At 41.6% G+C, this 26,151-nt stretch overlaps 1 protein-coding gene across 6 annotated transcripts in view; it reads left to right on the top strand.

Annotated features, from left to right (window-relative positions):
* Positions 1–995: 995 nt before the first annotated feature.
* The window catches only part of TASOR (transcription activation suppressor), a 35,073-nt gene continuing 9,917 nt past the window's right edge, over positions 996–26,151 (top strand). The window contains exons 1-25 of one of the 6 annotated variants that reach the window (XR_010368526.1): positions 997–1,499; positions 7,625–7,770; positions 8,902–8,994; positions 9,836–9,908; positions 10,931–11,022; positions 11,370–11,528; positions 12,574–12,701; positions 13,344–13,375; positions 13,976–14,081; positions 14,507–14,610; positions 14,720–14,823; positions 15,048–15,120; positions 15,254–15,328; positions 15,700–16,431; positions 17,453–17,892; positions 18,772–18,910; positions 19,753–20,654; positions 21,340–21,462; positions 22,024–22,183; positions 22,743–22,851; positions 23,004–23,182; positions 23,266–23,424; positions 23,784–23,987; positions 25,324–25,526; positions 25,605–25,806. Coding sequence is in view for 4 of the 6 variants with exons in the window: in XM_064432573.1 (XP_064288643.1) it covers positions 1,109–1,499; positions 7,625–7,770; positions 8,902–8,994; positions 9,836–9,908; positions 10,931–11,022; positions 11,370–11,528; positions 12,574–12,701; positions 13,344–13,375; positions 13,976–14,081; positions 14,507–14,610; positions 14,720–14,823; positions 15,048–15,120; positions 15,254–15,328; positions 15,700–16,431; positions 17,453–17,892; positions 18,772–18,910; positions 19,753–20,654; positions 21,340–21,462; positions 22,024–22,183; positions 22,743–22,851; positions 23,004–23,182; positions 23,266–23,424; positions 24,062–24,624 (5,082 nt within the window). In the remaining 2 variants the exon portion in view is untranslated. Of the gene's footprint in view, positions 1,500–7,624; positions 7,771–8,901; positions 8,995–9,835; positions 9,909–10,930; positions 11,023–11,369; positions 11,529–12,573; positions 12,702–13,343; positions 13,376–13,975; positions 14,082–14,506; positions 14,611–14,719; positions 14,824–15,047; positions 15,121–15,253; positions 15,329–15,699; positions 16,432–17,452; positions 17,893–18,771; positions 18,911–19,752; positions 20,655–21,339; positions 21,463–22,023; positions 22,184–22,742; positions 22,852–23,003; positions 23,183–23,265; positions 23,425–23,783; positions 25,213–25,323; positions 25,527–25,604; positions 25,807–26,151 lie in introns of those variants that run through there. The other 5 variants (XR_010368525.1, XM_064432576.1, XM_064432575.1 and 2 more) reach the window with 5 other exon arrangements.

Here is a 26,151-nt window from a genome sequence, read left to right as displayed (position 1 = left end):
CAGCAGGCACTGTTCACTGCAGTGCATTCCTGGGAGCTGCAAAGGACAGATCTTTGCTTTGGCATTTTCACATCCCTCTTGCACTGCAAGTTGTGCGCCTTACAGGGACAATAAATGTTAACCTTCTGGCCTCCAATATAGGTTATTTAGTGCTGTTCCAACTCACTGTGAAAGAATCCTGCTGAAGTAAATTAAGATTTTTTTTTTTTGCCTGCCCTTCATAACCATGAATGTATTTTTATTCTTCAAAGGTGAAATGTCATCTTGTCCAATGTCTTGGAAAAAATCTTTGAATCTGAGAGTGTGCTGGCATTCAGTGTAGTGAACTTGTAGTTAAAGTCGGAGTTCGCAGAGAAGCAGTGCAGCCCTGGACCCGAAATGCGGGGTGGGTTCGTGCCCAAGGGCGGGTTTTTGATGCGGGCCGAGCCCGTTCCCGAGCGCCGCGCCCGCGGCAGGGCCGAGCCTTGTGCGGGCTGCGGCCTTCTCGGCAGCGCGGCGTCCCCTCAGGGCAGCGCTCCGGCCCCGCTGCCCCGAGCCCGGCCCCGCCGGAGGCGCCGCCGCTTGGCGGGAGGGCGGCGGGGCCCGAGCGGTGTCCCGGGCCGGGAGGAGCAGGTCCCGAGCGGTGCCCGGGGCGGGAGCAGCGGGTCCCGAGCGGTGCCCGAGCAGTGTCCCGGGGCGGGAGCAGCGGGTCCCGAGCGGTGCCCGGGTACAGCAGCAGCGGTCCCGAGAGGTGTCACGGGACGGGAGCAGCGGGTCCCGAGCGATGCCCGGGGACAGCAGCAGCGGTCCCGAGCGGTGTCCCGGGGCGGGATCAGCGGTGCCCGAGCGGTGACAGCAGCGGCCCCGAGCGGGCCGCTCCCGCCCCATCGCGTGGGCAGCGGCCGCGCCCCTATTTATAACGTGTGCCGCGAGCGGATTGGCTGGGCCGGGCTGGCCGCAGACCGCCCCCCCGTCCGCCGCCATGTTGTGTGGTGGGGCGGGGGCGGCTCGGGGGCTGCCGTGAGGCGGGCGGAGGGCGAGGCGAGGCGGCGCGGGCGCTGCTGGCGCTGGGAAGGGGCGCTGTGCTGGGGAGAAGGCGCGGGCTGCCGGGCTCGCTTCTGCGGAGGGAATGGCGGATGCCGTGATCCGCAGTGGCGGCGAGATGGAACCGGAGCAGCATCAGCGGATGGAGAAGACAAGCGCGGGCGTCCTCGGAGTGGAGAGCAGCAGAGCTGGAGCCGCTGAGGACACCACACAAAATGGCGGACGCTCTGAGAGCGGTAGCGCTGGGGAGGCGCTGCTGGTGGCTGGTGTTGCTGCAGAGGACAAGGTCCCCACAAACCTCAGCATCAGTAGCAGCAGCCAGCGCAGGAGCAGCATCTCGACGGCAAATGAACAGCAGCAGCAGCAGCCGCCCAGCGGTGTGCTCGGGGGGCTGCCCCCTCTCCCTAAGCCCTCAGAAGACCAGCAGCCTGTTAGGAGGAATTATCAGATCCCCAGGAAGAGCAGAGAAAAGAAAGGTTGTTCCTTCCCCTCCCCTCCCTTTTCTACCTCGCTCCCCTCTCCATCTGATTCATCAGGCAGCTCCAGACACCTCACACGGCTGCATGCAAACCCTGCGGTGTGGAGGAGGCTCTGCTGGCTCGCACTCGCGAGGCTGCTGGGGAGCCCATTTTAGTGTCAGGATGTTACATTCTTTTCCTACCCCTCCTCTTTTCTTTCTCACTTTTATTTTGTCACGAGGATGAAACGAAACCAAAACAAAAGCTCGGCTTGAATTTCAGACCTCTGCTTTAAAAGGAGGAGAAGCTGGATGCGATCAGGGTGGGCTTGAGTTGATCTCAGCTCTGCTTCTGGAGGTGGCATTGGCATGTGGAGAAGATGTTTCTTTGGGACACCGACATCTGCGAAGATGGTTCGCTTTTCTCTTCCCCGACCTCCTCCCTGCAGGAGAAGGGTGTAATCCTTCTTAGGGTAGACTAAACAAACCCAGCAGAGTTGTCCTTCATTGATGATATGCAGAAGACTGTTCTTATCTGGTGAAAGTTCTTTGCGGGGTGAAAGAGAGCATCCCACGTTCTCGTGCCTCGCTTTGGGAAGCGTTCTGCTTCCAAGTGTCCAGGGTTTGGTTTTTTTTGTTTCTGAGTAACTCTTCCTCTAAAAGCCTGTGGTATTTCTTGCTTTTCACAAGACTCCACTGGTTTCTGCTTAACTTTGTTTTTGTTAAGTGGAGTTGAAGACATGTCTGAGTTCCTCCCTGAAATTTATCTTAGTTCTTGCCCTTTTGCAATATGGAGTCAGTAACTTTAGTCCATATCACAAAAATTCTTGTTTGAATAGGCTTCTTGTTCTTCAGAGAAGAGAGTAACATCTTAACTTCTTGAATGCTTTCTTCTGTAAGGAAGAGATGAAGGTAGGTTTATTTCATTATCCAGTCTTTTCTCTCCAGTAATAGACTAATTCCTTTTGGCAGTAATGACCCCTTTTTCTTCCTGGTCTTTCCCATTGCCACCCCGCTCTGGGGTGATTCAAGTCTGGCAGAGATTCATTGTAAAAAGAAGTGGGTTGATTTGGAGAAAAAAAGTCTTTTATAATTCATCTGACAGAAAAATACCTGAATGTAACGTGGTGACTCATGAACAACTGAAGTGTCTTGTGTGTCACACCCAAGTGTGGTTACTGTGAATACCTTTAAATGTATTTCAGAAATGTTTAGTACTTAACCACCGCTGTTTGAAGTTCCACTTTAGCATTTGGTTCCAATGTGAATGAAGACCTGCAAAATACCCTCTCAGGTCATCTAATTCGTCATTTACCTGTGCTGAGCCATCTGCAGTCTGCAAAATGTTTTGGACTGTGTAGTTCAAACCTCAGGCTTCTGTGGCCTCTTAAGGTGGAAGAGGAAGCCATTCTTATCTTACTTGAAAACTGGCTTGCTAGTGTCAAGGTCATTTGAGCCATTCTCATCTCTTTTCCTTTCAGCCTGCAGAAAGGCTCTCGGGTATTTTGATCATTCTGATGATTTAGAGCTTCCGAAGCTCTCAGAGCAGACCTTGCTCCATTCAGCCCACGGTGCCTGTGGCTTTACAGCTGCTGATTGTTGTTCTCACGGCATGGACTGCCAAACTGCAGTTTGAGGACAAGTAAATTGCTGTTGGGATTTGTATTGTCATTTGAAAAATGATGCAATTCAGTTCTGGAACTGAACTGGAAGATCAGCACTGGATCATCTGATGCCATAGTGGCACTTGCAGCATCCTTATTGCTAATGCTTAAATCCATCTTGTTAAATTGCAAAATAATCTGAATGACACCAGTTCCTCTCAAAAGAGCTCTCTTGGCTTGATCCTAAAGCCCAGCATGAAGCAATACGTATAGAAGCTTCCTCCATAATTCCTTGCCTTGCAATTGTCCTTGTTCTGCTTTTTAAAGCACCAAGTCTTCCCTGGACATACCATCCTGAGAGATAGCTGCTGCCTTGATTGTGAGGGCTCAGCTGCTCTGCACAAAGCATGTACAGGATCACTTTCTTGCAGGTGTTTGAGTTTGTTTGGAGGTGGGTTTTTTGGTGGATTTTAAAGTATTTTTGAACACCAAAATGTGTTTCAGGAACAATTTTTGGTAGTGAAGAAATGAAAAATTGAATCTGGAAAGCACTAATGTAAGAGAAAATTTAAGCTTTAGCTTCCAGAATGTAAGAGAAATATCCTAGAAAATTAGGCTTTAGCTGCTTCTTTTTCTTCTTCAAAGTTTATCTTTCCTCTTGGAGATTTAAGTAGGGACTGAAAGTCAACAGAAATCCTTTGTAATCCGAAGGAGAGATAACCTCTTAACAGCTGTGATCAGTTTGCACAGAGAAGACTTCTGATTTTCTCATTCTTTTTGCTGGCGTAGGAATTCAGGAAACGAAAGAAAGGTTGGCTGCAACATTATTTTTTTAAGGTGTGCCTGCGTTTGTCTTCCTCTGTAGAAATTCCTTGGAGGTTTGTTTTCTTGGTACAGAGAGTTCAGCAAAGGTGTTACGCTCTCTTGAGCAGCTTATCTGTCATTTGTCTTCAGGCCTGCCCTGGCCTCTTCTAATTCAGTTGTCTGATCTTCACAGGTTTCCAAGTTTGCTTGAAACTTGAGAAGTCCTTGGTAGGATTAGGAAAGCAAATTTTAAGGATAAATCAGAAAGAGCACCTTTAACTTGCTGAACTATATGAGTGATCCCCTAACCAAAGAATAATTCCACCATTGAAGCTGACGTTGCAGTCAGTGCCTTTAGGGGGTTGCTTGTTGAGTTTATTTCTGGAGTCTGTCAAAGTAGCAAATGTCTGCTGTTTCTCAGGCTGAGGGGAGGAAAAAGGTCTTGCTTTTACTCATGAAATTCTGCAATACTTGCATGAAGGTCTAGGTTGTCCCTTTTCTAAGTCATCATTTTGCCTTGTCTTTCGTCTTCTCATTTTCCCTTTCCTTGGTAGAGATGTGCATCTGCTGTTTGCTACACCATGTTTCTAGGTGGAGAACTCTGTCAGTCCCTGAGCTTGGTAACTATTTAGGCCTATTGAGAGTACAAGATATTTTGGGCCGAAAAAGTCCTAAAGATAAAAATGTCACAGTTCATTAACACCACAGATTTTTTGTCTCAATTTCTTTCCGTCTTCATTTTTTAAGACTGAGACTTTAAAGGGTGCTTCTCAATGGAGCTTTTGTAGCAGGAGCACTTGTGTGTGAAGAATGCTAGCATTCTGCCAACTTAGCTGATAGGAAAATCATTAATTCACTTATCTTCACTTCAAACTTTGTTCAGGATTGCTCAAGGAGGATGGCTCTGTCCTCACATTCTGCCTGAAATCAGCCAAACCCAGGAACTCCAATCTCAGCTTTCTGAAGTTGAGACATCAGACAGCTGTGAAAGAAAAGTAGAGCCTGTCAGGCATGACATACATCCAAACATCCAGTCCAGTCCCTGTCCCTTGACTAGTACTTATTAGCTAAACTCAATTTCCACCTAAAAGTAATGACATATGTTCCAGTGCCCTGGGTAGAAGCTGAACAAACCCAGTATTTATTTACTTTTTGTACCTGTGCCAAACAAGCCAGCAAACCCCAGAGCAGTTGACTTGTATTATAAGGGTGCTGCAGGTCAGTCCTTACTTTAATTACTGTTTAATTAACACGGGGCAGTAAAGGTGCAGCGTGCCCCAGTCAGCTGTGTACAAGCCTGGAAGATACCTCTGTGCACATGGCTGGTCTCTGAAGTGATGGAGGGCTGGGGGTGAGCTCAGCAATTTCATGGTTTGCCTGGGGGCACAGGCCTTGGTGACTGCTGTACAAGGTCTAGTTTAGTATTTCTCGGTTTTATTTTAGTTTTGTCTTGTTTCTGCACTCCTTCCTTGAAGTAAGGTACAGGCCCTGCTATGGTGACATTAACATTTTTAGACCATCACTGTCCTTGAACACCACAGCTCAAGTGACAAACTGAAAAGTATTGCCTGGCTACTCACCTCACTGGGGAAGTGTTTCATGTTTTGATTGAGAACATGAAGTGTACAGTGCCTCAAATTCTAGAAGAAAAAACTGCAACAGTCTAAAAAAAATTCTTCTTTTCTGTTTTCCATAATTTTATGATTAGGTAGGGCTTTTCCATGAAGGTGTTGAGCACTAAGTGTATAGTAGTTTATGCAGGTTCTCCCTACCAGGAGAATAGGGTGACTTGCTGGTTTAGGGCAAGTCTGTCTCAGCTTGCTCCCCAGAGCTTTCCACAGAGCAGAAGGTGTTTAAACACAAAGAGGAGCATGGTTGATAATATTTGTGTGTATGACAGGATCTTAATTCATGTAAAAATGTGCCTCTTCCTAGATTTGCATCTGGGGAAGTAGGTGAGACATAATGTATGGCTTGTGGTGGCTCTTTGCAGCTCACCCTGCAGTGCTTTCTGCTTGTTTGGGCTCCAGCTGGAAGTGAGAGGCTCATTTTTACTGAGCTTGTGTCCTGGGGGCAGGAGGGAGAAGGGATAAGGTACAGTAAACACTGCTAAGAAAACAGGAAATTCGGTCAAGCAGCTGGCACAGATAACCTTCTGCCTTAAGTGGTTGTTGTGAGGAGCTGGCAGTGTGTGAAGCCCAGATCTGTCTGACGGGGAGTTGGGGTTGGAACGTCCAAGGGATGTTTGGGGCTGGAACAGGGGCTGCTTTCCCAGGGCTGTGTAGCTGCAGCAGGCTTGTTTCCTGTTCTGTTAATAAGCATTTATCTCTTCAGTACTAGAGCATTCAGTCCCAGTAATACTAAGTAGAGAATTGCATTCACTCTCAATTCTGTCTCCTCCCATACTGCTGTCAGCTTTTGAAGAATGAAGGTGTAGTTACTAAAAAGGATGTTGCATAAATAGGGTTTCTAAATCACTTTCATAATTTCCGCTCTTAAAAAAATCACTTTCTCATTGTTGGTGGTGTTGGAATCCTTGCTTGAGTTCAGTTTGCAGATGTGGTGTTGCCTTCTAAAATGTGCACATTTTAGTAAATAACACAGAACCGTTTGGTTTTCATTAGGAACATTTGTTTTATATTGAGGCTTATGCAATAAATCTTTTCTGCAAATGAGGGAAAGATTGCTGCCTAAATGTACTGCCATATTATTTAATGAAATTGGAGGATGTACTCTGAAGATGGAATTAAATTTAATTTGTTGTTAGAGTAATGGTAGGTTGCTTTTTTGTTGTTTTTGTCTTTTATTTTGGGGTTTTTTTGTGAGATTAGTACTATTGTTGTTCCTAACTGTTGTAACTACAGTAAAACTCGTGCAGTTTTGGTGGGTGTTGGAAGTTACTCCGAGGATAAAAACCACTCCTTGTGTTGTGCTAGTTCTCCTGGAGGTGTTATTTCCCTGGCCACTACTCCCACAGTCTGCACTGCCATCCTCTGCTGGCTCACTCCGGGCTTGCTCCTCTCATCAGTTTGTCACCTTGGCACCCAAACACAGATAAGAACCTCAGGGACATGGCTGCTTCCCTGTGGGAACTTGGGTAGAGGTTTGTCCAGGAGGGAATTTGTACAGCAGCACATGAAGGGTTTCCTTTTAAAGCAGGATAACATCATCAAGCATGAACACAGGCAGTGGGGTCCTGGTATTTTTAATATTAGGAGCTTATTTTTCTTTAAATAGGATTGGATTTCTTCATATTTAGCTTAATTGCCATAAGTAAACAAACACAAAACCTCATAATAATTCTGAAGTGGGGCCAAGCTATGAAACTCTTGTTGAGGTTTTTATTAGGACAATTTGTTCCTGCTTCTTAATTAAAGGAGTTAATTAGTAAATTACAGTTCTGAAAGTTTAATTACAATGTTTTGCAGTACATATTAAATGTTTTTCAAGGGGTAGATTCAGACTTGAGGTGCTTGCCTTACAAACTTCTGAGAACTAGTAGCTCTTCAAGAGCAATGTTAAAAAAACATAATGATTTTTAAAATATGCTGTCATTCTAGGAAATTTTAAGACAAACTTTCTCAAGTCCATATTTGCCAAGTGTTTTAGGTGTTTTCTGTTTGAAATTGAATCACAAACCATTTATCTTCATGCATAAACTGTCAGTGAACTGGAAAATTTTGGATGTTTTCACATGTGTATTTGCACTAATTATTTTATTTCTTCCCTTTTATAGCACTCTTTCAGCCAGTACCTCCAGGTTCTCGAGAATTTGAGGGTATTATAAAGATTCTGCATTCTTCCTACTTGGATTCAAATTCAGTGTCCAATTTTAAATACAGAAAAGCCAGCTTAGTTCATAGTGAACTGTTGGAAAAGGAAGTGAGTATATTTGTGGCTTCTGCTTCTTAATAATGTACCAATCAAATGACAGTGCTTCTCAATCTAGAGACAGAGACCTGGGCATTATTTTCAGTTTTGTAATTGGTCTTTAATTGCAAACTCACATCCCCAGAAATGCAAGCAGCTATTTTTCCAGCAAGTTTATTACTGCATAGTTTTAAACTTTTGCCTGCCAGGTACTCCAAGAAGACTAAAAGAAAAATTGTATCTGGCACCAGTTATCTGTGTGCTTCTAGCTTTCAAAATTTTCTAGCTTTCAAAATTTTTCTTAATTTTTATTAAGGTGTTTTAATACCCTGGAAAGATGTTTTAATGCCTTCTTTACAAGGCTGATGCTTCCTGTGAAAACTAAGATTAAAATATGTGCCTGGTAGAAGTTTCCATAATCTCTGTAGTTTTGTTGTTTTCCAAGAAGTACTTTAACTCAAGTTGGTTACTGATCTATTAATTGGAGCACCTTGGTTGAAGCCCCTCTGTTGTGCCTTATGTGGTGTCTCTTAAATCCAGCCTTGGCTTGTTCTTGTCACTCTCAAATGAAGTTTTCATTCCCAGTGCCAAAAAGCTTCACATATGAAGTAATTGAATATATAATTAGTTTGCTGTGATTATCATCTTGGAGTTATGAAGTAAACTGAAGCATTTTCTGCTATTACATTAATTATTCATATTCATTACAGCTGAGAAATATTGGCAAAAACCACCTCAGCAGCAGTGAGGTGCATCTGCAAAAATATTTGCAGAGTGTAAGAGATCTGTCTCCTAAAAAGAGAAAAAATCTTTTTTCTGGAGTTTCAAAGATGATATGGGAGGCATTGGGCTGGATGGTTCTAGCCAGTTCTACAAAGATCAAACCAAACTGTTACTGCACAGGTTTGTTTGAAGAGTGTCTCTTAAAAAAACAAATACTTGGACAGATTAAGCCAATTAGATTTCCCACAGGTATTATGTTTTTGAAATCTAATTATAGCATCCAGTGATTTAATTTGGATTATCTTTTGATTATTTTTGTACACTTGGATCTGCTAACATAGATGGGGCCTTAAAACATTGACACTTGAGTGTGCCAGCAGCAGTGTGTGTAGCTGTGCTGAGACCTTTGTGTGTGAACAGTTCACAGAGAAACGCAGGCAGCTGAAGTCTGATGGGCACCTGGAGAAGGAGCTCTCGGAAAGTTACGCCTTCCTCATGGTGGATCGCTGCCAGGTGAGGGTGAGCCCTGCAGGGAGATGCCTGCTTCAGACTTGGGAGCTCTGGGGCTTTGGGGCTTTTTTTCAGTGTTTTTATTGACACAATCTTCAAGTTACTTTTGGAAAATTCAGCGCTGGAAGGTGTAGAAGGATGGGAAAGGGATGTGTCACTATTTAAATTCGCTATTCCCTGCTACTTAAGGTTCTCCATTTACATGATTCCATTTACATCTTCTCTGGTTTAGGCTCCGTTTTATAAATAAAAGGATAGATTTTCTGCATGACATGTTGAGTTTGTTTGGGTTGTGTTTATTTATTTTTTTTTAATTGAGGAGAAATATTTTGTGCTTTGATTGCATTTGGGTTTTGGTGGTTTTTTCTTATTTTTTTGCATCAACAAGGTAACCTGTAATATTAGAAAATGGACTTTGTCTTCTCTGTCTTTTCTTTGATCATATACTTTTAATCAAAGTGATGGAAAGGTGATTTCTGTGCCTTGTCTGCTGTTATAGAGTTGGGGTTTCTTAAGCATGCAATCATTTGACAGGTATACTTCTGTTTAAAATATTAAAATTTTCTGTATTAAAGGCAAGTAATACTCATAAAGAGTGTTTAAGGTGTAGGGAGGCTGTGGTTTTTTAAGATACAGGTGAGTCTGTGTGGCTGTTCCATATCAGAGTTCAACTTAGTTTAATAGTTTTATAGAGAATTCAGACTAGTCTTGCCTCTGTTTGTAAGGGTTGGGGTTTTGTTTAAATCTCAATTTATATTCTGTAATTGTAATTTCTCACTATTTGTTCTGTTCATATCCTGGCTTTCCTAACAGACTTGCTTCAAAGACTGTCTGTTCTCTTTAGATCCAGAGCATATGTGAAAAGGGGCTGCAGGTTGGCCACTCCAAAATCACAATTCTCGGCAGACCTTCCATGGGTAGGTATCTTTTGATTAGAAGTGCTGCTTCTTGAGTAGCAGTTGGTAGATAATGTGATGCAGTTGTGTGAACTTTGAGTCTTTTTTGTGTCACTAACTGTCAATATCACAGCAAGGTGTTTTTAGCAAAGGAAATAGATATCAGAACATTATTTCATAGCTGTGTTTTTGAGTAGTTCAGTTAAATTCCCTTTCCAAAGGGAACACCTAATTCTCATTTGGCTTTAAGTCAAACCAGTATCCCATGTCTTTCCAGTAAATCTGGGGGGCCAAAGAGCTAATGCAGTGTGTGGCTGGCTGCCTCTGTGTTTGTTTGTAGCTGTGTGCATTCAGAGACACCTCATGGTAGCTCAGCTCAGTTTTGATGTAGATAAAACTAAAATTCTTGAATCCACAAATCCAAGAAGAGCGTAGATAAATTGGAGACTTAGGAGAGTCACAAGGTGTTAAAGAGTTTTGAGAGTGCAAGACAGTAAGTTCCTTTTGCAAAGCTTTTCAAATAGAAAATTTGGAACTAATTTTGTCATCCTGTGTGAGAGGAACGTGGTACAGAGGTATCATGAATATTGAAAGGAGACAATTTGAATGAATATAGACCTGAGTATTGAAAGCAGAAATGGGTGTGAGCTGGAGAACAAAGCTCTATGAACATGTGATTTTTTTACTTTTTAGCTGGTAAAGGGTCTGGAGCAATTTGCTCCAGCAGTTAAATACAGACTTGGAATGAGAGGAACCTAAGCCAAATGGATGCTTTTTAGAGTATCTGAATTCAGTTACAGTTCTTTGATCTGAGGTAGTCAGCCAGACCAACAAATGATAGTGTGTGTTTGAGGCTGTAAAATCTATTAAATGACTAAGTACAGAGAAGCACAAAATTATTTTACCTTTGCACTTGAGTGTCAATTATATCTTTATTATTTTGTGTGCATTGAGCTTTAATCCCATGTAATGCTTTTTAAAACTCTAATACTGTTTTAACATTCAACATAATGTATTTTGGTTTATTTTTATACTCTTCTCAGGTGTATATATCTCCAAGTATGCTGATTTATTGCAGCCTAATCCTCTAGAATTTGGAGCTACTGGAGATGTGATTGTTTTTAAAATAATAAAGGTAATTTTACCTTGCTATTCTTGAAAGATTACATTGCTTACTGGTAACACACAGGTACTTTTAAACTAGCTTACTTTTAATTTGTGCAGTCAGCTGTGTATAGAGAAACTAGACCTCTGTTAGATTTAAAATCCAGTATTGATATCAAGCTTAAATAAAGCATAATAAATTATTATAGAAGGCAAAAATATGTTGGGTTTTTTGAAAGCATGAAAATAATGTACTTCCAGAAGTAGCTTTCTTAATGGCTTGTTTTATTTTCTTTCTCTTATTTCTTTGGTACTTGAAGCAGTTTGTTAGTTTTCCAGGACAAAGCTCATGCTGACAATTCTTCTGCTTTATTCCAGGGAAAAATGAAAAGCATATATGACCACATAGGTATGAAAGCAATGGAATCAACTGTCAAGAGCGTGTTGGATCCCACCCCAAAGCACGAGTGTCATGTTTCAAAGAATGCAAGTAAAGTCACCTCCTTGCTGGCTTACCGAGCCTATGAGCTCACTCAGGTAAAGCTGAGCCTGTGTTACCTTCTGACATAAAACCTTCATAAACAGAACTTGGGAAACCATGGAGAGGAAATCACTGGAGATACCACAGAGCCTGAGCTTCCCTGTGGAGCTGCAGCTGGGTGTGTAGCAGTCCACAGGGGGCTGCATTGGAAATCCCAGAAGAGCATGGCAGCCTCTGCTGTCATCCTGAAGCTCAGGCAAAGATCTCCCTCAGATTAGGATGGAGGTGGAATGGGAAGTGGCTGGGGAATGTACATGGGACTGGAATGGAGACTGGAAGAGAGGACTTAATGTGGGGAGTTTGAAGGGTAAAAGTACAACTGGTTTGTGGTTTTAAAGGGGGACTCCTGAAAGGGAAAATGTTGGCTAGGAATAGCATTTTTCTTTTTCTTCTTTTTTTTTCTTTTTTTTTTCTCTTATTCCCCTGTCCAGATTCTCTGATTTGGAGATGATGAGGGAAAACAGAATTAAATCAGTTCCAAGCATTTATGTTCCTCCAGGTGTTCTATCTTGGTGCAGCAATCTGTTGCAGTCAGATTATTCCAGCAAGTCTGCAGATTTCAGGATCCTTGTTTGAAAACATTCTCTTCAGTATTAACAACTTCTTTTGTCTTCTGTAAATCACTGGCTGGACACTGAATCAGATTGGCTAAAAATTAATGTATTTTTTCATTTCTCATTGCAAATTTCCTAAATTAACACTTTATATTGGTAATTGAGCTAAGGATAGACTCCAAAACTCATTGCAATATTTACTTTCCTCTGAATTCTTTTGTTTTTTATTAGCTAATCCCTTCTCTCACCAAAAATACTTTCAAGTAAATGTTGCATTTCAGTAATGTTTTATTCCTGATTCACTCCTGAAGGTACTGTCCATGGTTAATAAAGGAGGGAGAAGATAAAAAAACTACCTTAATGTATTGTATTCTCTAGTACATATAAGAGGAGCATTTAAAAACTTCTTTATTTTAAATATCAGCATTTAAAGAAATTAATGATTGCTCCAGGCTTCAGATTTAACATTGTCTCTTCTTTTTTGCAGTACTACTTTTATGAATACGACTTTGATGAGGTCAGGCAAAGACCAAGACATGTTTGTCCTTATGCTGTTGTTTCATTTACTTATAAAGATGACATGGTACAAGGACCAAAATTTGGGCCCCCTTCAAGGTAAGCTAGGAAATGAGTTGTGAAAATCTGCATGTAGCATGAAGAGTTCATAGCTCTTGGCAGTAGCTCAGTATTTATTTAAATGAGCAGTGCTGAAGTGAATGAATGTGTCACAGGGACTTAGTGTAATAAATACTTCTAATGCTCAGCAAGAGGTGCCAAAATGGCTTTTATGCAGCAGGGTGGTCCCTGTGGGAACCAGTTTTGCTGCTCTTCCCACCTGCTTGCCTTTTGCCTGGGTGGAATCCACAGATAGTGGGGGGTTTTACCTAACTGAGGAAATTTGTGGACATCAGAATGTTCACAGCACTATCTTGCTTGGTACTCTAAGATAATATTCTGTATATTTTGTCTCTGAACCCTTCACTGGCAGAGAGAATATGTAGATGGCCAGTTGATCACAGATCTACTGTGATACCTGTGCTGATAGGAAGATGTCCAGGTGTGGGGACTGTACTAGGAAATGCAGTTATCAAGGTATCTAAAATGGTACAAGATGCTGCAGCAGTGATAGATTGAGGTTAGAGAGGGAATTACCAGTCTTCCTATTTTATTAGAGTGACAAACTATTCTTAATGTAAAATTCAGTGGTCAGTATTCTCTGTTCCAGCCTAGTCATTCTGCCTCTCTTCTTCTGTTTAGAGCAAACACTTACCACGCTGATAGAAATACAGGTAAGAATGAAGTCCATTTTTTGGTTTATGATGGTTTTTTCCCATAGTTTTATGTTTGACCAGTTTAGTTATGCTGAGTGTATATCTGAATTTTATCCTGAACCATGCTGGTTGCTGATACTGGATGATCAAATAGACACCTTAATGTGCATCTTCTTTTATCAGAGTGAAACAAAATCAATAGTCTCTTTCCCTCCTTTCCTACTTAGAATGTAGTAAGAACTGATCTTCAGTTCCTGAATCTCCTGTTCAGTGGCAGTTCAAATAATATGATTGTCTGTCATGTTTTGTTTTAAACCTCATTCAAGCAGAGTTAATATGTATGAAAGGAGTTGACAGTTAAGGTAAGGAAAGAGGATATAATTCCTCAGAAATTAGCATCAGGGGTGTGCTTATACTGACAGGTGTAGGTAACAAACCAACCTCCTTCACTCTGTTCAGAGCAGATCAAAACAGGGTTGATAACATCCTTTGTGTTGCCTTTTAACATTGTCTGATATTAGTATGAAATTTTCCCTATACTGATTTTGGAGATTCAGCAGCCTCTTTCAGTCCCAGCTCAGTGGTTTCACTCAATCTTCTTTCTCCATCGTAATTTAGAGACACCTAACGTTACATTGTGGAGGGGACAGCTGTGGAATAAAGGCAAACTTGTGTGCCACGTTTCCCTAAAATCAACAGCACGACTTTTCCTTCCATGCAGGCTGTGAGTATTGCCATTTAGACAGTAAGTTTGAAATACTGCTCTCTTAAAACTTTTAAGTAGAGACTGGTGAGTTTTGGATATATTCAGATGAAAATCTGAAATATTGACTAAGTGCCTTAAATACATCAAATAAGACTTGAGTCACATGTGTCTAGAATTTTCTTGAGTTCAGGCACACAACTGTCAGCATCTCTTTGCTGTTTGGTGTTCTGTTCTTTGTGGGTTTGTTGGTTTTTTTTTTTCCATTCAAGTGACACACACTCCTCTGCGGGAATAAACACCCCTGACCCATGAGATAGTCCAAAGGAAATATTCTTAAGGACATGTATTTACTGGTTCTTATTTTATCAGTGAGTATAGGAATGTAGAAGGTAAAAAAAGAGGTCTTTATTTTTTGTTTATCTCCCCCCACCCTTCTTCTCCAGTCCTGAGAAACTTGAGGTTGAAAAAGTTGTAAGCATTGATCAGTTGAAGAAAAAGATTTCACCAGCATTGTTCTTGAAAGAAACTTACCAAGAAAGAAAAGAAGGTAAATAGTTCTCTTTTAATTTCTTTAAATTCAGCATTTTCAAGTTTTCTGAATTACATTTTTGTTTCTGTTTTCCTTACACTCCCTTTCTCCCCTTGTGTCCTGTCAGTGTGGAAGAATGGCGTGTACTGCAGCCTGTATGAAGTTGTGGAGAAGTCCCGTTCTGGGAGTCACTTAGAGGGTTTACTTCAAAAACTGGAGAAGGAGAAACTTGTGAGTGTAACAGATTTGTCTATTCCTATTTTTAAAAATAATTTTACTAGTTAGTACTTTCAGGCATCCTACAAGATCCACAGTCTCACTGGAATTCCTTAGCTGGCATACTCTGAAGTACCAGGGCACTTCTCTGCCCATGACAGAATTATCTTACAGTCAAGAAGAGTATTCATAGTGAGAAAATGTCTTTGAAGCAGTTTGCTGTTTTTGCTTGAAAACAGGTCCTTGTGAAACCACTTGTGGACAGAGGATTTCTTTTTCTTCTTTCTCCTTGGCAGATGATGTCCCCTTACGGTAAGCATACTCGGGGTTTTGTGTTTGAGTTGGGTTTCTTGTTTCATTTTTTTAGGGGTGTGGGTTTTTGATTACTAGATTGACTTTGGGTGGTCCTCTCCTTTTTAACTGTTTCTGTTTTTTTGTGCTCTAGACCACCAGACTGGACGGTCCCGTGTGCTTCATGCAATGTTTCTGTTTCCAGAGTCCAGAGGTGTCATTAACTCAGGTAGGTTTGCTCACTGTTGTGTGCAGGTGTATTTAAACAGAGTATCCTCTGTTGAAGATTTTTGTAGTACTCAGTCGGAGTGAACTAAGAGTAACAGTTTGCATTGGTTATGGTCATGCTGTATCTAGAAATATTTGTTTCATCACAAATTCAAATACTGCTCATTGTAGGTTCATTTGTTAATATTTGGGAATGTAAAACTTGTTGAAATTTCTTGATATAGCATCCCTGGCTTCTGAATTACTTCTTCATGGTCATTGCAAACTGTGTTTCACCCAGCATGTATTAACACAGAGTATTGCTAACTAGTCATTTATTTATAGCTTCATGGTTTGATTTTAATTGTGGATTCCTTTTTCTCCTTTTGGCAGCACAAAAAAGTGTTTCATATGGAACACAGAAAAATTCAACTACCACGGTTTTGCATGAGAAAAAGGAAATGGTTGCAGAGTTCACAAAGTTGGTTCCAGCTCTGTATTGTGCTTTGCTCCGGAGCCGTAGACACAGCAGTGTAGATTACTATTGTGGAAAAGCAGATGCTGTTGTGGAAAGGTACATACATGAGTACTTCAAAAAACTCTACAATGGCCCTGGAAGAGGGAGAGAATTTACATTTAATGAGTACAGTACACGGCTGGATGACAAAAGATTTCTGCACCCTGCCCCAAAACACAAAGGTGACATTGACACGTACTTGAAAAAATACATTTTCAGTCAGGAGGTCTATCAGCTCCCCCTTTCCAGGGCTAAGGAACTGCTGGATAGAAATAGGAAGCCTCATCGCTTCAGCCCCCTCTCAGATTATGAAGCTACAGAAGACTACTGTGACTTTGCCAAGGCAAAATGCAGGAAAAGAATCCATCCCAAATATGAAGCCACTGTTGTCAAAAAAAAAGTGCCTCCTTTTGGAGACTATGATACTGAAAGACTCAAGGATCTTATTAACTTGATCCAGTGTAGGAAGAAAAATGTAGGTGGAGATTCTGATTCTGAAGACCCCAGAATTAGAAGTGGTCTGAAAAGAAAGCTGGAAAAACAATCTGAAAATTCTCAGAAATACCTAAAAATGAATGACTCTTCAGAGAATATTTGTCAGTGCGAAGGTAAGAAAGTCTTTGTTTAGAGTTCTTTAAACATTGTTATTCAGAGCATATTTAACACTCATTAAGATTGAGTATCTTTTTGCATGCTGTGGCAATTTAATGCATGATGGTTCATTTAAACCTTGGCCTGAGATCTGAAAGTGGTTTTTTTTGCAGGTTTCCACTTTTTAGGAGACAAGTTAAGGGGAATTTTCCTGGAAGTTGCTTTTGTTTAGCCTCTTTGGAAAGAAAGCAGACTTTCAGAGAGTTTACTTGTCTGCGGAGCTGTCCAAAGGCTTTCTAATACAGAACACTCAGCAGACTTGATACTGTCTTCTGTAGAGTTTGACTTGGCTGTAATTCTTCCTGTGTCCACTACCCTATTTCATACCTAAGGAGCTTGGGTTGAAGGGAAGAAGCATAGTTCAGTTTTGAAATAGCCAGTAATGTGTGTAGTGGGACAAAGGAAACAACCTAATAAGATTAAATAATTCTGTGCATGAAATTATCTATATCCAAACCTCAGAGAAGTATCACAGATACCCTCTGACTTAAGGTCTGCCAGAAAAAACTCTTTGATTTCTGTTTCCCTGACCATTTTCTCAAAGCAATTATAGAAGCCTCTTGTAGAAGGGGGAAATGGGAGCATGGTGACTCAAAGAGGGGATTTCCATCAAGCACCAGTCACTCTCATGTGTGTGAATCACTGGAAGATGAAGTGACTGATCTTAGTTGTCCTCTTGGAGGGACAAAAGATACTGACTGGCATGTAGGGATGGAGGAGGCAAAGGGTGGACTTTATGGTTGGGATTCCTGCTTGGAATTCTGTGAGCCTTCAAAGGTCTTTTGACATTGATTAATGACATAGAATATGTGATGAAAGCATGTCTATATTTTTGTTAAATAAGTCTGTGTACATACAAACTGATGCTAAAGATTGAGCCTGTGGGTACATGGCCGATGTTTGTGGGGGCGATTTGGTTTTGTTTTCATTTTGAGACTGAATAATGGATTCCTTTTCCCCTCCTCACTCTCTCCTAAGGGGGCAGAACCTTGGATTCACCACACTATGTGTTCTCAAGCAATTCTGACCACGGTGGCCACGAGGGTGACTTGGGGCAGGCGGATGTGTCCGACGCTGGCGCCGAGCAGGAGGGGCTGGTCAGAGCGCTGCTGGACACGCTGGCCCCTGCCAGCCCCTGGGACCCAGCACTGGCACAGTCTGTCACTCAGGCCTTGGCCTCAGGCACCGAGGAGATCGAAGAGTATCTGAGACAAAACTATGGGTATGAATCCATTCCAGCTCAGGACAGGCAGGATCCGGAGCTTCCCGACGCTGCTCAGGCTGACAGCGTTACCTTCAAGGAGCTGCAGAGCCCGGCCGTGCTGGAAGCTGACATGCCGGGCTTGCCCTACCCCGTGGATGTCAGTCTGCAGCTCCCACCCAACGAAGCACCCCTTGAGCACACACTACATTTACAAGTAAGTGAAACTGCCAAGATGCTGACAGTGAAAGTGCTATTTTCATAAATATGAGACTAAATGAAAAAAAAATCTTTTTTTACGGAGGCAAACAGAGATACATGTTAACTCTTCTGTGAAGCTTTTCTGTTTGGTAGGAACATAGGTGGAAATTTTCTCCACTCTTAAGTGTGTGTTCATGGTTCTTTATTCTTTCTGTAATAAAAAAGGGGCAGAATTGAAGAATTCTGGGTATTTCACTGCATGCTCAGCTCTCTTAATGTGCCTTCTTGGTGCAGTGCTGTATATGAATTCCCTTGTGCTTAGGGATCACAGTGCCCCAGATCCTTACCCTGCAAGAGTGATTGTTCCATGATCTCAGTTACTGGTACTTCCACACAAAGCCCAGTTTCTAAGTCACAGAGCAGGAATGAGTTTGTCCTACCTGTAATCTGTTTTGCTTCTACCCATCTGGAATGTGAGATGAAATTGGCTTTTTTAAGAACCCAGTACTAGTTGTAGTCAGTGCCTCAGCAACTTTATTATTTAAATTTAAATTATTTAAACTATATTATTTAAAGTGCCTCATGGCTTTAGTCAGGTATGAGGACAAAAGCCTGGAAAGAGTGAGGGAGCAGCCAGTTCTCCCCTCCTTCCCCTTGGGCACCCCCAGCTTCCATACTGTAAGACCAGTGCTCAGGACTGCATTAGCAATGAGAGACCAGAGAAGTACCTCATGGAAATGTTTCCAGGTTTGGCTGGATTAGATTGATAGCAGAACTGCCAGTGTGCTGGTGAACTCAGTTCTTTCTGTCAGCTGCTCAGAATGTAGAAACTTAATAAATAGTGAGCAAAACCAAAAGAAATTGTTTTGAGATGAGCATTTTGCTTGCTTTTTAGGAAGCAAGCTCTGGGAGTGCCTTTGAAGACTGCAGTCCCTGTCCTAGTGCACCTATAGAACATGGCTATCTCAGGCAACATCCCTGCTCAAATAATGTAGGGGAAGTTGGAATGCACTGGAAACTTATCCCAATTACAGGTAAGATGGATTTTAACCCCTCTGTTCCTACAAGTCATGAATGAAAACATATTCTAAAGGTTTGTACCTGGATTCATAGATCCATTCTTGGATCACATGTTGGTACACAAGCACGTCTATAGCCTGTGCAGTTATTTTTTGTATTTGATTAATGCAGAAATCTGCTGGATGAAAACGATATTGGTGGAGAATATTGGTTTGGCCTTATATTAACACAAATTAGAAATGTTAATGCTTTAAGAACAAACAGAACTATACTTTTGAATATGGATGGTGAAGAAATTGAGCTGGGGTTATGAGGGTCTTCCAAGCACTCCTTGCAGCACCACTGAAGCTGTGTCAGTAATCCATCAGACTGATATCCTTCCCTTGTCAAGAAAAAATCTTATTTTCACAATTGCAAGATCAGGTGCAGCTTGCAGTCCAACTCCACAAGGTCATTTGTGTCTAAGTTTTTGAAAAAGGGAGGATTTTAACCTAGTAGCAAATGAAAATACTTGAATGATATGTTGCCCTGCTTGATTTCTAATTTAATTTTTAATTTATAATGGAGGTATATCCTGTTGTGCTTATTCTACATTATCTCTGGGAAAACGACTTGTATTCTGCTTTTTCAGCAGACTTGGACTGTGCTGTTTCACTGTCTTAGCTGTTAAATGTACTGTGCTTCTGTACCTCAGGAGACTGTAACACTTGAGTGTTGGGATTTAAGTTGGTTGGTGGGGCAGGCATAACAGTAATGCTGTTTTCAGGCTGGGATTTGGAGGTTTTGGTGTATCAGCTGTGTGTGACTTTCACACATGAGATGATGGTGATGGTGATGATGAACTCTTCTTCTGTAGGTCTGAAATCACCAGAAGAGCCACTGGAATATTTGCCACCAACGGATGCACTTCCTAATGACCCCCGGGTAGTAAATAGACAGAGAAATTCTGATTATCAATTGCCATGCTCTCCATTTTCAGACACACAGAAGGGGACAGCAGAAGATGGATATTACACAGGACAAGTGGAGAAACTTGAAGATCAGTATGAGCTAACAGATCAACCTCTTACAGCTAAGCATTCCATTAGTGCAGTAATAGAGACAACACTGTTAGAAGAATATAAGCTCTTTGCAAGAAAGATTGAAGAAATGTTGCAGCAAAAAAACATTCCTTATGTCAGTGACATGTCCACACCAGTCCTTTCTGCCCAGGAGAGGATCATGAGACTTTCTGAACACATCTGTTTGCAGGCATCAGAGATTTCTGTCCAAGAATACATAGAGAGCCTGATTGAGAAGTTGAACAATGTCATTTTGGCTTCTTCATGCGTGAAGCAGACTCCCCCAGTTTATTCTAGTCCTGAAGCACTGGAGATGGTGAGCAGCACTGCCCCCGGGGGGCCCAACACGCTGGCTGTGTGCCCAGAGCCACTGTGCAGTGACCTGGGGCAAGAGCTGCATTCTCATGAGCAGCCCTCAGCAAGCCTGCCCCCAGGGAAGGAGAAAATGAGTCATGGGAATGCTAAACCAGAGGATCAGACTTCTTCTGGTGGTGATCTCATGGAACCACCAGAAAAGATGCAGAAGTCCCCTAAGAACTTAAACATTTCAACTCAACCATATTTTTCTAATCTTATGAGCAAGTTAAAACCTGAAGTACTTACCCAGCTGGTCAAAATAATAGAAGATGTACAGAAAAACACTCTCAAATTTTATATTCATGAAGAGGAAGAAAGTGTTCTCTGCAGAGAAATCAAGGTAAAGCTGTTTCAGTTCAACCTCTCTCTAGTGTCAGAACAGAGTGTCTTTCAAATCCCCTTGTATGAAACCAGACTTGCTTTCACTGTGAAAGTGAGTTGTGAAAATAGGCTGTCCTGTCCCATTTCTTCATTGAGCTTTTGTGGTAGTCTTGCTTATATTTAGCTTTTACGTAAGTCTTTTTCTTTGAGCTGGAAAACAGAACAGGCTCTAGGTTGGTCCTTTCTGAAGATCCTGCCAGGGGTGGGCTTACAGAAAAAAGGTGATAAGTGAGGAAATGTGATAGCTACCATTGTAGAAAGAAAGTAAGAAAGTCACTCTGTGCCTTTGGGGTTTTTTCTCTTCCCCTTTAATTGATAGTAGACAGAAGTTTGACAAATCACTGTGCTTCTGGACTTAAATGTGTAGGATGAAAGTTGTAAACTTCTGGCCTTCCTTGAAAACTGGGGCAGTTTGATACTGTCAGTTGATTGTGTGTGTGTGATTTGATAAGAATGACTGAATTGCTGAAACAGCTGCTCTTTGTTGCTGCATCCTTCTGATTAATTTATGGGAGAGATAAAGCAGCCAGTCCCTCTGGGATTCACTGAAGTGGAAAACCTTCTTGCTGTGGGTGTCATCTGGGCATTGTTTTAACCAAACTACCTATTCACTTATTCCTTGTCTCCTCTCTCTGTGGTGGCAGGAATATCTTAAAAGGTTAGGGAACACCGAGTGCCATCCAGAGGAGTTCCTTAAAAGAAGAGATAATTCAGATAAACTGTTGATCATTATCCAGAATGAAGACATTGCCAATCTCATCCATAAGGTATGTCCCACGTAAGTAACTGAGCTACAGAAACCTGTTGGCAATAGTGAGAGGAGCTCATTTGGAGCAAGGCTGCTTTCTTCTAACAGCACAGCATTCAACAGGACCCTGTTTAGCTGCTGTTGGAAGAAACAAAATGGTTGGAGTAAAAATGGTCTTGTCACAACATTTACTCATAACTTCTTCCACCACCATGCATGTGCTAATGCATATTTATTGTTGGTAGTTGTAAAGCTGTGCAGAGTCCTGAGTAGTTCTGCTTCTGGTTCTGTGATGCTCTAACAGGAAGTGAAGGCAACTTTCAAATGACCTGAGCTATTCCTGACAGCTTAAGGCCCTGTGCTGGACAGAAAGTAAAATTATTTGAAGTGCCCAACATCCATTTACCTTATTCCTGTAATGGTCCTGAGAGAGCACCTCCCTAGGCAGGAGAAGAAACAGTCATTTTTTGAAAATGTGTTTTGAAGTTTGGTGCCTGGCATCAGTAGGTAGGAGAGTTGTGTAATTCCTTTTTCTGTGTGAGCTGTGGTTGCACCTCTGATTTCAAATGTTTTTTAACAGATCCCTGGCCTGGTGACTCTGAAGAGGTTCTCCTGTGTCAGCTTTGCAGGGGTTGATAGTTTGGATGATGTGAAAAATCACACTTACAATGACCTGTTTGTGTCTGGAGGCTTTGTTGTGTCAGATGAATCTGTCCTTAACCCAGAGTCCATCACTACAGGTAGGTGTGATCCTTCTGGAAGCTTTAGAACTAAAATCCTGACATTTCAGTATGTGAGAAGTCCCATACTCACCATAGTGAAGGATCAGGTCCTCCAATTTTTGTGATGTTCTTTGAGAACTTCAGCTAGTTCAGTCTCTTTCTCAGCCCAGTGGTGTTCTTGAAGAGCACATGAACAGGGAGATCTTGTCTTCAGTTTGTATTACATTGTGTAGTTATGTCTGTGAAGCCTTTTATTCCTTACTACTCTATCCACAAATATGCTATATATACTTTTTCTTAATTTGAAATCGAATTGTTAATGAGGTTAGAATTGTTTGAATTATTTTAGCAAGGTAGAGTGTGTATACTGAGGTCAGCTTTTAAATACCACTGCTGGGCACCTGAGGTGCAGAAAGGCAGCTCAGTTTTATGATACTGCTGTTGGCCAGTCTGTATGGAATAAAACTTTGTGACTGTACTGTGATGAAAACAGGAAACAGCTTTTTGTATACACTGAAGCAGTATTCTCAGTCTACATACCACAAAATTTAACTTTTATTCAATATCTCTATAACAGATAAACTAAAACAGTTCCTAACATTTCTGGAGGATCTCAATACCCCAGATGGGAAATGGCAATGGAAAGTCCACTGCAAAATACAAAAAAAACTGAAAGAGCTGGGGAGGTAAGTAAGGTTCTAAAATATGAGCTGTTAAAATGCTTCAGTTTTCATTATGCCATCCAAAACACTTAAATAGAACTTACTCTTATGTTTGTCTTTTGATATTTAGACTGCCCTTAAACTGTTTCTAACAGTGAGCTTTCCCCCCGCTGCAGGATGAATGCCAATGCCCTGGACCTGCTCACCCTGCTGAACACCTATGAGAAGAAGTACTTGGTTGAGATTCTGTCTTACCATAACTGTGACTCTCAGACTCGAAATGCTCCAGAACTTGACTGTCTCATCAGGCTTCAGGCTCAAAACATAAAACAGAGACATGTTGTCTTCCTAACAGGTAAATCCCACTTGTGTGAATACCTCTCCCCCTTTTTTGACAATAGGTGCTAAATATTAATAGAAACTCTTGTATGTATTTAGAAAAGAACCTCCAGACGCTCTCGAGCTACGTTGACAATGGCATAGTGGTTGCTGCTGTTGATGACTTCATGCGTAACTTTAAAAGTCTCGTTGGGTTTAACAACACTGTTACTGAGCAGAACCACCTTGCTTCCTGCAGTGCTGGCCAAAGACAATCAGGTGAGGTCAAACACACTTAAACTTTCCTTTCTAAACTGCATGTGTGGGGTGGAGGTGCTGGGACAGTGTGCCTTGGCTCTGGTCAACAGCCACTGCAGCTGGCAAGGAAAACCCAACTCTCAAGCTACTCCTGTTTGAATGATGGGGAAAAAGCAGTGGGGATGGAGCACAGAGACCTTGAAGACAGAAGTACAGGCTAACATGGTGTTTGAGGCACTAGACAGGACATCTGTTTTCAGGAAAAGGATAAACTTGTCTCTACCTGCTTTATCTACTAGAGTAGATAAACTGTACTGAGATGTCAGTAATTGTACTCCTTTAATTGTCTGATCAAATACTCACCTGCTGTGTAACTTTAGATGCTGTTTTGACATTGTCCCCTTTGGAGCTGGGAGTTGGGATTTCCCAGCACTAAATATGAGCACGCTGTGCAGAAGCTTTTAGCACCAAGTAACTGGACACTCCTACAGAGGGTTGAGTGTGTGTGTTGAGTAAGTGAACACAAGTGGCAGAAGACCAAGACTTAAAGTGCTGGTGGACTGGCAGACCTGAAGTGTAACACTGTGAGTAGTGTATGGCCTTTTTAACCAAAGTTTATATTTCAATAGAATAGAACTTTCTCTCTCTTTTAATGTAGTTCTTGTAGAAAAGGATGAGAAGGATGAGGAGGACATGTCTCTGGATTCAGGGGATGAATTGTCAGAAATAGAAATCTGCAGTGGTGCCTCTAAGTATGATACTCATGTGGAAGCTTTGCAGACAGAGGCCAAGGGCCCACATGGAGTAGATGCTAAAGAAAGCTGCTTATCAGTTACAGAGTTAACTCCTGAAGCACAAAGTGGCCTTGGGGAAAAGACTTACAAAACTGGCTTGGAAGAGAAGCAGCCAATTACCACAGTTTCTACAACATGCTCTGCTGAAGGAAAAAACCACAATGCAGTTGAACAAACTCCTTTCAGTAACTTCCAGGTTTATAGCAGACCATTAAACATGTCCCATCAGTTCAGCCACTTTAATGTCCTCACTCATCAGACTTTTCTGGGAACAACATACCCAATTTCTCCTGCAAATCAAAACCAAGAAGGGAGCAATTATTTTCTATCTGCTTACAATCAGAGCGTGGATACAGAAAAGTCATCATCACCTGGTGGCTGGGATAGCTGCTGTGATTCTTCCAGGCCATATTCAGAACAGAAATGAACTCTTAAGTCTCTTTTTCTAAGTTGCCGTGGACTTCTCTGTTTCTAAAATGTTGGATTAATGATTTCTATTTTATTCTGGAACAAAATGTTTCTTGTTCTTGTTATCTCAGATGTTTTCATGTTCTATTTAAATCCCTGATGGCCTGTCCCTATTGGAACCATCTGAAAATTTAAATAAATACATATATTTTTTAACGTTTCCTGTACTTGAATTATCTTGTTTGTTGGCACTTTTAAGTTTCTACGTTTGTATTTGACCTGTTACCTAAGATTCAGTTTGAGGTCTGTTTAATGTAAAACTGAATGTTTGCCTAAAATATGTGAAAGAGCCAGTTGTTTTATTTTTTTTTCTTAACCACAAGAGTATCCAAGTCATGTTTCTTTACATAGATATTAAAATTAATGTATTTATTTGACATGGACACAAATTTTGTACAATGTTTTTACATAGCTCTAAGGCAGTGTACTTATTTTCATGACTATATACTGGATTTTGGCTAAATACCTCAATTAGAGTAACCAATGGTGCAGTTCCATTACAAAAAAATGAAATAAACTCTAAATGCACAAGGGACTTGCTAACACATTGCTTTGTCTGTGGTTTTTACATTGTTTGCAAAGTGCTTGAGGAGCACCCAAGCCTGGTTTCATGCACAGCAGTTATCTGTGTCTCACTTGCTGCTCTGTGCCACTGCAGAGTCCTCCCAGCTTTTATCTGGCCACTGTGATTACTGGAGTGAGAGAAGGACAGAACTGGATTTAATGACTGTGGGAATTCAGTTTGCATCAGAAAAACCTCAATCCTCTCCCACTTCAGCTTAATGATTCCTGGGGCTTTCAGGCTTTTTTTTTTTTTTGTAAATTTGGTTTTGTTTGTTTGTTTTGTGAACTAGCACTGGGGTAAGTACAGTTTTATCTGTTTCTTAATCCTGTCTTTTAAATTTCACATTGCTGAGTTACCAGCCTTTTCCCCCTCAGCGATTCTCTCATTTTGTTGTGCCTCAGGCTTCCCCAGGCAGCAGCCCCAGGCAGCAGCTGTGGAGTTGCTGCATTGCTCACTTTGCTGAGACTCCTGGCTTTTGGTGCTCATCTTCAGGTCCTCCAAAGTCCTGGGTTTGGGGGACTTCTGGTTGTAATTGGATTTTAGTGCTTTTCTCTGGGATGTGCTGTTTGGTACCAGGTGAGTGTTTGAAACTACATAACTCTAAATCCACAAAATGAGTTGGGAGAAAATTATTGGTTAAAAAATGTAGTTTTTTAAAAACAAGCAAAACCCATAGACTTTTGCCTAGAGTTGATTCTTTCCCTCTACAAACAGTGGATTGATTTATTCAAGTTAAGAACCAGTACCAGACTAGTGTAAAACTTCTTACCCTCCCCCAAGCATGGCAAGTAATTTTTCTGAAAAACAGAACTGCCTTTTATCAATGAATTGTACCAGATTGTGTGATGAACTGTGGTCTTAGAATCTGGGAGTACTTGACTTGATATTCACTGTATAAGGCTGAAAGGTGGCTGAATATTG

This window comes from Passer domesticus, chromosome 9, assembly GCF_036417665.1.
Source record: "Passer domesticus isolate bPasDom1 chromosome 9, bPasDom1.hap1, whole genome shotgun sequence".
Taxonomy (NCBI): Eukaryota; Metazoa; Chordata; class Aves; order Passeriformes; family Passeridae; genus Passer; species Passer domesticus.
The sequence above is the reverse complement of the archived record's forward strand: the minus strand, read 5'-3'. Positions and strand labels throughout refer to the sequence as shown.